Raw genomic sequence first — 15,427 nt, 5'->3', positions numbered from 1 at the left:
ATCCTATGCTGTGCTTCAGGGGAGTATTAATGTCTGCATGCAAGCTATGTCTGTACTCACCTTAGAGTCACTAGAGAGGTATTTTGTGTGTGTGACTGCCCTCATGCTAATGTGTATATTTACTGTAGCTCAGATGAACTGCTCCATATTTTTTCCTGGCTGCAATCATGTGGACTTCCGTTAGCCACATCTTTGAAAATAAAGTTGTTGCTATCAGAAGTTTGGAGCCCAGAACTGGAGACTAATTTTGAAAATAGCATCCATGTTTATACTGAAAATCCAATAAAAAAGTGGAATTTGCTCTGTGATTCATGGAAAGGTCTCTGATATCCAGCCCTCTCTGAAGCTAGCATCTGAACACACTGGTTTTTTCTTATTCTGCTTTTTCTAGTTCTGCATTTTAAAATTTTCCCCTTTAAAAGTACTCTGATGTTTAGTCACCCCACATTAATCTTTTGAATTCAAAGAGGTATAACTTTCCTTACATGTTAATTTGCCACGTTTGCTTCCTTAAGCCATTGTGATGTGAAAAGTACCAAAACAAGTGAGAGTATAAATCAGCATAGACTCAGTTTTTTGTTAGGTATGGGGAAATAATCAGAAGTGTGGAATAAATCTTGGTCCCTGTCAACTATGAAGTTAGATTCTCAGACTGTCATAATAAATTAAGAAACTGGGAGAGATGTGCCAGCAGCAGCAATCTCAGTCGCTTGTTTCTGCAAGTCTTCTTGTTGTCTGATAGTTTTTTATTGTTTTATTATTTTATTGTGTCTGGTAGTTTTTTATTGTTTGGGTTTTTTTTAAAATGCTTATTCCCTGTAGGAGGTAAGCAGTTACAGGACAGATTTTTCTATATGGATCACTCAGTAAAGGATAATCAGCTTAAAGTGTGAAGTCAATATGTATAAATTAAGTCTGTTAAATCCATCAGTTAAATGGATGCTCTTATTTGGTATGATATGGCTATCAGTGACTGTGTCTTAATTCAACAAAGTCAGACTTTTATTCTGCATTATTTATTCTACATCATTATTGCTTTATCTTGCTTATATTAGTTTTGTGTTTTGTTAATTCCTCTTAACTTTCTCATAATTGCAAATTTCTAAGCCATTGTAGCCTATATTGATGCATACCTGAAGAGAAATGTATTTCTGGATACACAATGTATTAAAATTAACCAGCTTTTGGGAGCCACATTGTGTTTAGATCTTACTTAAAGCAAGGGAGAATATCAGTTCACTTGAAGGTTGCAGGATTTCAGCCTATAATGGGTGTGTTTACTAGTCACATGTCAGTGACATTCAAAATTTCCCTTCATAAAGATGTCCTTGTCAGTTCTAGAAATCACATAGATTCAGTCAAAACACTGGATCCATATGGATTACAAAGAGACATAAGACAAAGTGGAGAGCAGTGAAGTCCTCTGGTCTCTGATTTCAAATATAGTCACTGTTGGTATACTATGTTAGAATGTGATCAATTCTTTGCAATATGTATTTATGATAAACAGGATAATTTATATAGTCAATAAATAACCATCAAAAAGAAGAGCTGCTGCATAATTGCTTGCCATATCAGAAAATGAAACAAAGCTCTTTTCCAGTGTACATGAGTACCCAGTGCAAGGTTGGTAGTGGTTCTTCTTGTTAGTTAGATTTGAGGGTCTTTGCTCTCTGTAGAGCTCTGCTTTTGCTGTCTAATACTTTCCATGAATTTCTGCATCTTGATATTACTGTATATTTTAATATAACTGTGTGACTACCATAGCTAACATCTTAACAACAACAGTAACAACTACTCATTAATTAAAACATTGATTAAAAAGTCAATGGACATATTTTACAAGGATGATTGTTTAGACAATTCAGAAGGCTTAGGATTAAATTAGAATTTATAATTAAGAGGCCATGCAGGATATGGAAAGATAAGTTTGGAAATAACTGAAATGTACTTTGTTAAATAAGTAAGACTGGAGTGGGTGTGTGGTATTTTGCTGTAGGACGTAGCACAGGACCAGAAATGGAAGTCAGGGCAAAGCTTTTCCATTCCATCTTAACAAAGGGAAATTCTAAGTGAAGAGAAAGCTGTGACATCAATTTATATGAATCTTTAGTACAGCCTCTTCAGCAGAGTCATACTTTAGTTAAAGCAGAATGGAAGTAGAATTAAAGAGTTCAAAAGAGTGGAAGGATGTAGTAGCTCAGTTTTATTTATATGGCAGTGTTACAGTCACATCTTAACAAGAGTTGGGCATGCAGAGCTCTGGAGGCCTCTAGCTTTGTGTACTCCAGGTTATATGTTAGTGACAGTACTTTCATAAGTTTTATTCCTCTCTGTGCTGTGCAGAGGGATCAAGGTTTCTGTTGTAAGACCTTGAAATTTTGCTTTATTTTGAAAATTGTAAATATCAAATTGTATAGTTCTTCATGGGGAAAAAGTGGGGGCCTGTTCTTTTTCCTTCAGCATATTTTTCAATTTCTGAAAAAAGAAGACAGAAGTAGAATTGTAGCCTTATATGCAAATAGTAGAAAATTTGGGTCCTGCTTTTGAAATCTAGGTGAAGTCTGATTTCAGATCTCCTGGAGACATGAATGCTGCACATGTAGGTAGTGGTGTCTCTTCCTTTTAATATTTACCTTTGTATGCTCATATAAAATTGGTCTAAAAATGGTTTAGCATTAGTTCTCTCAATTAGCAATGATTCCTGCTTCCACGGCTCTTCAGCTGATACAATATATCACTTTTCCTATCTTGATGGCATGTTGCTGCTTGTATGACCATTCCAGCCAGAACACCTGCCTACAGCCTTTAATCTGATAGCTTCACTTGCTTCACTCCTACGTGCCAGATTTATTCTTTGGCCTGCCACAGCTATCTTGAAATCTTCCAAGACACCCACTGCAATAGAGCATCATGGTACTTGGAGGGAATGGAATACACAAGTGAGAAGAGTATGTGCCAAAAGTTGATGTCATTAAGGTTAACTTCTAGAAATGAATGCTTTTTCTTTTAAATATGATACACTGAAGTAATTTGAATAGTCTCTGGATTTATTGGATTTTTGTATTGCTGTGTTTCTGTGCTCAAAATAGATGAGGTAAATGGTATGAGGGGATCTGTAAGATCAAGAAAGATACAGAAAAGGCAAGTAGGAGATGCATTTTTACTGTCTCACAGGGGCATTAGGGGGCATTCATACAGACTGTGAAGGAGTGTATTTAAGTAAACAAAAGGATGTCTTTTTATGTAATTCATAATTAAATTGCAGAAGTGATTTCCCTATCATGTTAAATTCAGAAGAGATAAGAGAAATTCATACAGGAAAGATCCAGCAGTGACAATGGTATAGCAAGTGATTTAGGAAGGTACATGAATGGTGAAAGCTGGAAGAGCGTGACAGCAGTGGTTTTGTCGGACCTTCCCAGTCTTCTGAGTGTCAACCACAGGGCAGTGTCAAAGAGAACATGCTGGGCCAGATGGTTTTTTGGTATAAGAACAACTATGGCTGTAGTAAATCCAGGAATGTGATATTTTTTTTTTTAAATGAGATTTTCAGCCAACTTTCTTACTAGAAATATTCCAAATATAATGATTTTTTTATTGCAGAATTGGGTACTGAGTTTTCAGTTGCTAATAATTTCTCTTAAAACACAAGATACCCTCAATAGTAGTTTGCTGTTAGCATTCCAGAAAAGGATGCAGTATTTCCAATGGTAGTTCATCTCTCTTTCACAGTGTTCTGCACTGATAAAATAGGCATCCCAAAATTGTCTTCAGAAGGTTTCAAAGGGTAGCTTAGAGAAAAGCTAGCAGGATCAGTTCCCTGGATCATGCGTCAAACTCCTGTTTTTAGAAGTCTCCAAAGTCTCTTACTTGTGATTTGTACAGTGGCTTCCAAATGTTTTGGAGACTTTGAGGATGAGACTCGGATTTCTGAGGGGCTTAAGTGTTTGTGAAAATGCTGACATAAAAGAAAAATGCCAGAAGGAAGGAAGAGATCATGGGAGGAAGTGGACAGTGGTTATAATGTTCTTGACATTGACTCTGTAGTGTTTCTACTTTTGTATCTTCCTGCTTGTGGTTTTGGTTTCAGGTACTCTTAGCAGACATTTCTCCCTTGATGGTATCCAAACAGGACACGAGCAGAATAGCTTCTTCAGGCTAAATATTGCAGGAAGCTCCAAGCCAGATCAGGGTGAAATACCAGTGGAGCTAGTTTGAAAAGTTCATCAGATAAATTAAATGAGAAACCAAAAGCATTTGTTTATTTAATAAATAAAACACCTATTTTTATCAACCAATAATTTTTCCTACTCTTTGATACTGTTCCACACTACCGCTTTCTAGAGGATCTCATCTTACCAAGATACAGAACACAAATTTGATTATGTGAAAATAGTGGGCCAAAAACTTTGAGGTCTTATGCAAATTCAGATATGCATTAATGCTTCTGATATATAAATATATGTATATATGTATGTATGCATACATATATATCCATTATCTCTACTGCTCCTTTGAAAAACATTTCTCCTTTCCCAGCCTCTCCCTGAGCAGGCTCTTCCCTTTCTCCTTGTTGTGGTTGATGACGACTGTCTGGTTTGAAGTCCAGGCCCTCATTGTCCTGAAGCATAGCTTTGTCACTCTGGGCTACATTCTGTATAAGCAATTCTAGCTCTTGTGCTGATTGTTGTCTTAGTTATTTACTTTTGCTGGTAAGGAGTAGTTAAGGAAACTGAGTTATTTCTAGATGGGATTCTACCCATCAGGGATTTCTTTTGTAGGTGTCCACAGGACAATTCTTTGTGATGAGTGTTACAGAGAATGGCTTATGGACATATATTCACTTTCTCCTAGTTTTTCCTCCTCTTTGTGAGGATGAGGGTTGGAGCAGCCATGTGGAATGACCATCTGAGTTCAGCTCAGGTGAGAACCTTATTCTATATTTTTGTGAGTTCAGATTGTGTAGGTTTTATGAAGCCTCGCTCCAGCTTCTACCCTGGGATCATCAGTGGGTTTTTGAGGGCCAGCTCACCCATAAGCAGTGGATAGTAATCAACACACTGTTAGGTGGTGAGGCCAAGCTGAATGAAACAACTGATCCCAGATAAGGAGCCTAGGAAATGTATTTGAATTCCCATACACTATAATTTAAAGGAAGAGAGATTGCACCTTTGCACCTGCTGCCTTGGGGCTGTCATGCTCAGGGAGAGTCCTGGTCTTGGATAAGATGATCAGTGGTAGCTCATTTTGGGCAAAAGGTTGCCAAAGAAGACATGTCTGTTTAAAAAAAAAAAGTCATTTTTTTGTGAAGAATGGAGTAATAGTGTGAGCTTTGTATTTGTGCTCAATAAATTGCTCAATAAATTTAAAACATTTTAAACTGGCTTTAGTTGGGGCTTAGAATAGATGTTTGAGTGAAGGGGTTTTACAACCTAAGTGACTTTTTCCCTGTATCTGCAGTTACGCCCTGGAGTGCAGGTCTCCAGCAGGTGTAAACTGTCACACAGAATAGCAACAATTAAGGCTCCTGAGGACCCACCCTCAGTTTTTCAAAACAGGCAACTGCCCAGTTTGACATGTAGAGCCTTCAAAACTGGAGTCAGAAGAGCTGTATGAAAACCTGGCTGTTTATTTTGGTGTTTATGTGGAACTTAATCTCTAGAAAATCTGATCCAAAATACAATCTCACATATGCTTCATTACTGATGTTTACATGTTCAGCTGGGTAATCTGAGCTGCATTAGATGAGGGTTGCACAAACAATGTAAGAAAGAAAAAGCCTCTTTGACAGCTATTTCATTTGTCAGCTTTGAAAAAATTCAGATACATGAAGGAATTATTCTGACAGATCTACCCAAAGCTTGGGCTCATTGGAGTAGATGGAGTTCTTTCTCCTAACTTCAGAAGACTTCTTTACTCCAGTCTCTAAACTAGGTTAGTAATAGGCTGATCATAAAGTGACTTGGTAAACTATCTTTTCAATAAATAATTCAGTAAATATTTTCTCAGTAGCTGTGTCAAATAGCTTGCTTGGTATGGTGAATAATAAGCAGTACTGTCTTTTAAGACTGCAGTAATACAAATTGCTCCAAAAAGCCTGACCCTAGTAGGACTGAGACTTGAAAAGAGAAAATGTTAATCCTACACCACCAGGCCAAGATTTATTGGAAAGCATGTAGTATGGAGATAGAGATATGGTAGTCCTAGATCCCAGCTGCTCCCTTTTTTCAACTCCTCTTCTTAAATGCATATTAAAATAATTTTTAGACAAGTAATTAAAAAAAAAAACCCAAACCTAGAATAAAATCCTCAGGGTAGAACTTTTTGAAGAGCTTTTAAAGAACTTCATAAATTGTAATAATTTTTATTCTAGCATATGGATTATTTGGTGCTTGGTTGTAAATTGAGCTGGTTCCTTATTGAAGTGGTATTTCACCAGCATTTGCTATCAAGAGCAGAAAAAAATGTTTATAAATCAGTGCATTTGTTTCAGATTATTCATCAGAGCTGAAAGCCAAATTTTCAAGTTGCTTTGTGACACTATAAGCAGAATTCTGGGAAGACCACATACTTTGTAGCAAAATTTTGGGGGTTGTACATGTACCAATTGAGACGTGTTCCTTCAGTAAATATTCAACTAATCTTCCAGAGAGGAGGATCTAGATTCTAGTTTTGAAGGAACAAGTTTGAGTTGGCACTAACAGGGCAGCAAGACCTGCTGACTCACGAAGGATCTCACAAAGTTGTCTTATTTTTCCTTCTTTCACTGCCGAAGGCAAGGCAGATCTTCACTTTTCCTTTTCCTGTGCCCTCCCAAATCACTCTGATGGGATTATGAGAAGCTTCAAATCTGGAATGGATTAAGAACTGATGGCAGAGAGGATTTTAATACAGAAATTTTGAGGCAATAGTGCTTAGTATTTCCTGGTAAATAAAGAAAAAGGACTGTCTACACACTTGTGTTGTAGTTCAAGATAGTAGGAGACTGCCTGGTTTCCCTGGGTACTCTTATAATTACCCTACAACTTCTTCCTCTGTGAGAGATTCCAGTTTCTGTCCTATGAAGTGCAGGCAGCACACCAGCACAAAGAGCAATAGCAGGCTTAGCTGAGCATGCTGCTGGAATCTCGCCACCTCTGTGAAGGATAACAAAAAGTCCTTCTACAGATACATCAATGGCAAAAGGAGGGGCAAGGAAAACATCCATTCTTTACTGGACATGGGCAGGAATATAGTTGTCAAAGATGAAGAAAAGGCTGAGGTATTTAACACCTTCTTTGCCTCAGTTTTCAACAGTAAGGCAGGTTGTCCTGAGGACAGCTGGCTTCTGGAGTTTATAGAAGGTGACAAGAATCTAAACAGCCCCCCTGTAATCCAGAAGGAAACAGTCAGTGACCTATTGAACTGCTTGGATCCCCACAAGTCTATGGGACCAGTTGGGATCCACCCAAGGGTGATGAGAGAGCTGGCAGAAGAGCTTGCCAAGCCTCTCTCTATCATCTACCAACAGTCCTGGCTCACCGGGGACATCCCAGATGGCTGGAAGTTGGTGAATGTCACGCCAATCCACAAAAAGGGCCGGAAGGAGAACCTGGAAAACTACAGGCCCATCAGCCTGACCTCAGTGCCTGGCAAGGATATGGAGCAGATCATCCTGAGGGCAATCACACAGCACCTGCAGGATGGGCAAGGGATTAGACCCAGCCAGCATGGGGTTTAGGAAGGGTAGGTCCTGTCTGACCAACCTGGTCTTTTATGATCAGGTGACCCGCCTGGTGGATGAGGGGAAGGCTGTAGATGTGATCTACCTGGACTTCAGCAAGGCCTTTGACACCGTCTCCCACATCATTCTCCTGAAAAAGCTGTCAGCCCACAGCTTGGACAGGGGCACTCTGTGCTGGGTCAGGAACTGCTGGAGGCCCCCAGAGAGTGGTGCTGAACGGTGCTGCATCCAGTTGGCGGCCGCTCACCAGTGGTGTCCCCCAGGGATCAGTGTTGGGCCCAGTTCTATTTAATATCTTTATTGACGATTTAGATGAGGGGATTGAGTCCATCATCAGCAGATTTGCAGATGACACTAAGCTGGGGGGAAGTGTCGATTCGCTGGAAGGCAGGAGGGCTCTGCAGAGGGACCTGGACAGACTGGAGAGTTGGGCTGATTCCAACGGGATGAGGTTCAACAAGGCCAAGTGCCGGGTCCTGCACTTTGGCCACAACAACCCCATGGGGAGCTCCAGGCTGGGGACAGAGTGGCTGAGAGCAGCCAGACAGAGAGGGACCTGGGAGTCTGGATTGACAGGAAGCTGAACATGAGCCAGCAGTGTGCCCAGGTAGCCAAGAAGGCCAATGGCATCCTGGCCTGTATCAGGAACAGCGTGGCCAGCAGGTCCAAGGAGGTGATTCTGCCCCTGTACTCAGCACTGGTGAGGCCACACCTTGAGTCCTGCGTCCAATTCTGGGCCCCTCAGTTCAGGAAGGATATCGAGGTCCTGGAGCAGGTCCAAAGGAGGGCAACCAGGCTGGTGAAGGGACTCGAGCACAGATCCTATGAGGAGAGGCTGAGGGAGCTGGGGGTGTTCAGCCTGGCGAAGAGGAGGCTCAGAGAAGACCTCATCACTCTCTACAACTCCCTGAAAGGAGGGGGTAGCCAGGTGGGGGTTGGTCTCTTTTCCCAGGCAACTCTCAGCAAGACAAGAGGGCACGGTCTCAAGTTGTGCCGGGGGAGGTTTAGGTTGGATATTAGAAAGAATTTCTTTACTGAGAGGGTGATCAGACATTGGAATGGGCTGCCCTGGGAAGTGGTGGATTCTCCGTCCCTGGTGATATTTAAAAAGAGACTGGATGTGGCACTCAGTGCCATGGTCTGGTAACTTCAGCAGTAGTGGATCAAGGCTTGGACTTGATGATCTCTGAGGTCCCTTCCAACCCAGCCAATTCTATGATTCTATGATTCTACTGCCTGAATTTCTCCACCATTTTGGAGCTTCCTGGTCTTGCCCTCAGGAGTACTAGCAAAAGCAGCTTGGTTTTACCTAGTGTATTGTGGCCAGTCTTGGAGGAATTAATTTGTGCAGGAGCTGTGCCAGCTCTTCTGAGGTTTTGAATGTTGTGGGTCATTTAGCTTTGTTGTGTTTTTTTCCCCCCCTCCTAAAATAAAATGGAAGCAATACACACACCAACTAATTTGCTGACATGTTGGCACATACTGTGAAATACCTAACTGGCTGCAGAGCCTCCATAAAAAAAAGAAAACATGGAGTTTTCAGGTGACAATTTATCCAAAGACAAACAGAAAATGGTTATGTTATACCTTTTATAAGCAAAACAGGAGAGTTGCAAGGTTGAATATGTGTCAGGTATCTTTCAGAGGCAGTGGTTTCCCAATGCTGAAACATAGGTCTCTGTTAAACACAATGGCTTAAAAACTTTTATGCCTAAGAGAGGTGATGGAGGCTAGGCAGGGACCCTCAAAACAGTCAGTAGCTAATGCTGCCTTTGTGGTTTTATGTATTTGCCTATTAAAATGACAATGCAGACATGGAACATATAGATTTAAGAAGCCTTCTTTTCATTAAACAACAATAAACAAACTGACAAAGTAGGGGGTTATGACTCCAGTAATTGAAACATGCTGTTCTGTTCAAGACCAGAACTCTATAAAGACTCTTTTCACCCAGTAATGCCCTTTGTGTTTGCCTGCTACCCTGCTAGAAATTACTGTAGGCCTGAAGTATGTCTTTCCAAGTGGAGTGGGAATGACAGAGTGCAACACCACACTTGGCAGATGGGGTCACAGCCTTTTTAGGATGTTAACATTCATTGTGCATTGGAAATCAATTTGTAGCTCAGAATGCATGGAGACTTAGCTGGACTCCCCTCCCCACATGTTTTTTTTCATGTTAACTTTAAACCTAGGATTCAGGAAAAAGGAGTATTGGATTAATTTGGATTAACTGTGATGTGATTTGGATAGTTTTTCTTAGTTCAATTTACAGTGTGCCTTTTCATGGATTTCATGCTCTTCTTGAGGCATATTCTGAGTCTGTACATGATCTCGCATTTTTCTTTTTCTTCTAGATGTTGACGAGTGCCAAGATAACAATGGAGGGTGCCAGCAGATTTGTGTAAATACTATGGGCAGCTATGAATGTCAGTGCAAAGAGGGCTTTTTTCTGAGTGATAACCAGCATACCTGCATTCATCGCTCCATTGGTAAGTTTTCAGTGTGTAAATTGAACTCTTTAGAATAACTGTGTTCAACCACAAATGCAGAAGCTGAGGGGGATTTTTTTAATCCCCAGAGCTCCCAGAATAATTTCACTGGCTGTTTATAAACTGATTGATTCCTCTGCCTTCCAGACTTGCAACAGAGCCATAAATAAGATGGGGGAAGGCTTTAGTTTGGCATAGCCATTATACTTGCTTCAAGCAGGCTTTTTGGCCAGGCAAACAAATTTTCAAATGGCAACTTTCTGCTTCTGAATTTCCAAGACTTAAAAGGCCTTACCTGTTTACTGTATAGTAGTTCACCTGTCTTCTACCTTAGAAAGCATGGTATGTTAAATCAAAGTGAACAGCTTGTTGCTTCTGGAAGTTACACGGGTTGTGGTTTTTTGCCAGTCATGCAACTCAGTGCTTCACTGCAGACTGATGATGGTGGATATTATATCAGCACAGCATTTTCTTTGCTTCAGTACCCTGCCCAGGGGGGATTAGAAAACTGCTTCTCTGTTGCCTGTGCACTAGCAGTAGAAATAAGGAATCCCTGCAAAGCTGTGATCTTTGTCTCCTGGTGATTTTGACTAGAATAAGTAGCTCTCCCTTTTCTGTACGTGTCAGCCATGGAAGACAAGTTTGAGTGGAAAGGGAGAAAAGAAAACAGCGTAGCTATAAATCTTTGCAATTAAGTGGACTCTCTCTGTGTTCATTCAGACTTCTGGTGACCCTGGCAGCAATGGGAATATAAACTAGCAAACTCATTTACCAATAGGCAATACAGAATGACAAAGTAGTAAGATGGGTCTGGTGATCAGCAATATAAGCACACTGTAAATTTCAACAAGCCACACAAATGGTTCTGATCTATTTTAAATCACTAAAAATTAACCAGAAAATCCTACTTGAATACAGAGTATCAATTTAGTCACTCTGTTGGCAAGCCAGCAAAACATTGTAGTGTATAGCTTCTCAAAAATGTAAATCTATTTTTGGTACTGTGTGTCTGCTTACACAGAATAGTAAAGACAGGTAGTAATTTTGATTTTCAGAAATGTGAATGTCCAGAATATATTCACAGGTCCACTTTTTAGCATGGTGGTTACATTTGAAGCAATTGAGGTATTTTGATTATGACAAGAACATGCCATTAAGCTTCATCAACTTGTGCATTTTAAAGGTTGCTATCTAATAGGTTTTTAGTCATTCTTTCAACATAAATTGCCCAAATTTGTGCCCAACATAAAGTAACCCTGACACAAAGATATCCAACAGAGCAAGGAATAGTAGCTGGAGGCTTAATGAAAACCACTTGCAGAGTGCTGTGATACAATCATTATTTCAATTTGCACATTATAAAAATTCCCAGCTGTAATAAAAGAGAATTTAGTTATCTGAGATGGAAACTAATGAAATAAATGAAAAATGAGACTCTGAAGGCAAAAGTTTCTTCTAAGGAATAGATTTATTGAAGGAAATGGCTAAGTTTCTGTGGCAAAGAGGATTCCTGGTTTGCCGGAAAGACTTGAGGAGTAGATTCGAACACTGACTGATGTATGCACATAATAAATATGCATGGGAAAAATATATTTGTGTTAACTTGTTTACACAGAAAATATCTCAGAAGACATGAATGTTCAATTTGAAGCAACATCTTCAAATTATTTTACATCTGGAAAAACCAAGCAACCCATCAAATGACAGTAGCTGCAAAGTGTTTTATGAACAAATGGTTTGTAGCTTTACCTAAATAAAGCGCCAAGTTACAATAACAGCAAACATTACGCTGTAGTGACATGGTCCCCTCCACAAATATCTCATGTGGGTATGCCAGAGGAGGGAAATTCAGTGAAATTATCTGTTTCAGTTGTCAGAGGTGACTGAACCGCAAATAGTAAACATGTATGGTGAGAAAGTAAATGGGTTTTTTTTATATCTGTGTTTACTCACTCTCATCTGCTTCACTTGTAATAGCTGCTACAGAAGCTGTTGGAATGAAAAAATATGCGTCAACATATTTAACCAGAATTGTGCCTAGGGCTAAGTTGTGTCTATACCTCTGTTGGTAAATAAGGCTGAAGCAAACAAAGGCACACCACACAGCTAGCACTGCAGTCCAAACACAAAGGCACTGACTTGCCAAAACCCTTTAGCAAGCTTGTTGACTTTGAGCATAATAAGATCCATTAATAGCAGTAGGATTACTTTTATGACTCTGAAAAATGCATGGGCAGTCACACAATCTCAGCATCCTTGACATTACCTAAAGTCTGTTCAAGGACTTAGCTAGACTAAAACAATCAACCACAAGGTTCTTCATGCAGTTTGCTACCATCTTTTCTCTCCTGTGTTCAAATGCCTTTGGAAAAAGAGAAGCATTGCAGGGTGCTTAGGAATTACTTAGAGTTTGGATGAGTTTGGAATGGAGGGAGCAGAATCAAGCCCTGTCTGCAGGCCCAGCTCACCTGCCTCAGCTGTCAGCAAGGCTGGTGCTGATCATGTGCTTTGAGTTTATCGCCACATTCAAGTTATGTGATAGATTCAGAGTTGAAAAAATGGTACTGGATACTCTTCTAAGGGTTGAGCAGAGGAAGACAAATGTCCCTTTTTGCACTAGTCAGCCAAGGCAAAGCTGTATTCTGGTACGAGGCACCCTCCTTAAAATTGCTGACTGCTATGTGAATTTCTTCAGGTTTCAGAGAGCCTATCCCAAAGTTTCTGGATAGAAACAATTCTGGAATTTTACCACCGTTCTCCTATCCACAAGCTGTGGTAAAAAGCCACACTGGACTTCATAGTAGGGGCTTTTAATATCATCCTTGTGTCTCAAATGACATTTGCTTGTCATCTAGAAGCGTTCTTACTACTTCCTATGGACGAAAAGAGTTAATGATCCACAGAGAAATATGAATTTTATGCCAATGGCAGACTAGACTGACATTTAAGTCAGGGCAAACCCTGGTTTCCCAGTATTTGCTTTATTTTCCCGTCTTCATTATAAGCCTACTGATTTCTCCTGTTTACCCTCAGTACATTTGGCCCAGTACAACATACTTCAGTTATGTTTGCATAAAACTTAATTTCTTTTTGCTGGATCAGATTTCAGTACTAATTTACTCAAAACAATGATGGCAAGAATAGGGAGAGAGAATTGGAGGGAGAATGGGTTATAAAAGATATGGAGAACTTTACAGTTCATTTTAGTACATCTCAGATGCAGAAGTAGGTGTGAATGCTACAAATTATACCAGTGGCACGTTTGCATTTGTTTCCTCATAATGTAAAAAGAAGCTAGAATAAAGTAACTGTTATTGTATCATCTCCAGCTCCAGAGGGAGCATGTGTTTAATAAATGTGGAGTTTAGTGTCATAAACTACAGCTGTGACTGAGCCAGGTGAGTGGGTTACAGCATGTTTTCCCTTAATTTGATGATAAACTATAAGCCTCAATTCATCAAAGACTCTGGGCAAATCTTTAAAGTCCCGGTGATACCAAAGTTGTTTAAAAATCTGAATTGGGCCTAAAAAGCATTAAAATAGACCGACTTTAGCTATGTGCCTGTTTCTCTGCTGAAGTTCAGAATGATCAGAATGAAGGGTACATTTCATTACAGCTATAAAATATGTTGCTGTCAGGTGCCCTGGCTATGAAGTGCCTCACCAACAAAATTTCTCAGCTGAAGCAGTATAAGAAACCATTGCTGACTCACCTCCAGAGGGTAAGTCTGCTAAAACACAAAGGAGGTTTGCTTACAAGCCAGATACTTCAACAGTTCTGTGGCTAGAAAGACTTCAGTCATTTTAGATTCCATCCCCTGAATGTCTACCTAAAGCATAGTTATATTAATGGTCTTATGCCTGCTAATCGTTGACTGCCAATCTTTTTATACAGCTAGTGCCAAGTAAACTAAAAAGGCAGGGGCAATTAGGAGTGGTAATTGTAACTGGAGACAAGAAGAAGTAGGGAGGTATCAGGCTATAGAAAACTGGAAATCATGATGGTCTGGTCAAATGGTGGAGAAGATTTTTACACGGTTGTCACCATCACTTTCAAGCCTATTAAAAAAACCTATTTGGCAAGGAAATTATTTTTCACTTCATCTTATACCATTAGTCTTATGTTCTTAGCAGCATTAGAGAGTTTGACATAAAGTTACGCTACCACAAATTAGCAAATTACTTTGCTGCAGTCTTGAAAACAGTTTGTCTCTTTCTACACTAAAAGTATAAGAGTTTAGTTCCAGAGAAAAACGAGACATGCTAAGCCCAGTTGTCTTGCCTTTGTCATTGGCAAAGGGAGCTTATGAAATGATTTAGTGTGCTTCTGCTGATACATAGTAACTTGTTTAGCTTGATGATGTGTACCAACCTTCGTTGATTTTGTAGTAGTAGCATAGGAGTCCTTTGGTCAGCTGCCATCAAACTACCAATTTTCTTCTTGTTCTGAGACTTCTAAAACTACCTTTGTTCACTTTTTCTAATTCCTACTTCCCATGATTTGTTTCCATTCCTTACTTTTTTTTCTCAGCTTAGTGCAATTTTATAACAGTAGAACAATGTGTTAGGAGTTCCTGGGAGGAAGCATGATCTCCAGTCAGTGCAGGAAAGATTATAGGTTGGGATTCTGGACTTTATTCCTAACTCTGATGCTGATGCCTTGTGGGACTCTGGGCAAGAGGGCTGTTGCAACTCAGAATTTCTGCAAAGCATTTTAGAGGACAGAGTTGCTTTTTCTACCAAAAAAAAAATTAAAAAAAAAATCCAAAACCAACACAATAATCTAGTCATATTTAGATTGATGTGGAAGAGTGACTTTAAATAACTGTTGCCAGCACCATCCCAGACTTTATCAAGTACAAGGTTTCTCATCTCAGCTATGAAAGCTCTTTAGAGATGATGTAACTGGTTAAAGTACTCCATTACTTGCCTATTCTTTGCTATGGCTACCTCAAGTACAGACATCCCATTCACTGGAGCAGAACAGTCCTATGTGTCTCTTTCAATTGGAATTCTAATGTGTTTGTAAAGTAGAGATATATATGTAATCTAATTTCAAAGGAAATCAATGAATGTGTTTATTTATAATATGAGAAGAAAAGCTTTCAGGCAGCATAGGTTTTATCTGGACAAACACCCTGTGATCTGGGAAGCTTTTTCCTGAAGTTGCACGTGGTATTACCTAATAGAAACTTGTCTGTTTATACATTCC

The 15,427-nt window shown here is 39.7% G+C and overlaps 1 protein-coding gene across 5 annotated transcripts in view; it reads left to right on the top strand.

The window, feature by feature from the left end:
- The window catches only part of SCUBE1 (signal peptide, CUB domain and EGF like domain containing 1), a 198,825-nt gene that overhangs the window by 40,863 nt on the left and 142,535 nt on the right, over nt 1-15,427 (top strand). For all 5 annotated transcript variants that reach the window (XM_071733252.1, XM_071733251.1, XM_071733255.1 and 2 more), the window contains exon 4: nt 10,081-10,215. In XM_071733252.1, the coding sequence (XP_071589353.1) occupies nt 10,081-10,215 (135 nt within the window). The remainder of the gene's footprint in view (nt 1-10,080; nt 10,216-15,427) is intronic.

The sequence above is a fragment of the Heliangelus exortis genome, chromosome 1 (genome assembly GCF_036169615.1).
Source record: "Heliangelus exortis chromosome 1, bHelExo1.hap1, whole genome shotgun sequence".
NCBI lineage: Eukaryota > Metazoa > Chordata > Aves > Apodiformes > Trochilidae > Heliangelus > Heliangelus exortis.
The sequence above is the reverse complement of the archived record's forward strand: the minus strand, read 5'-3'. Positions and strand labels throughout refer to the sequence as shown.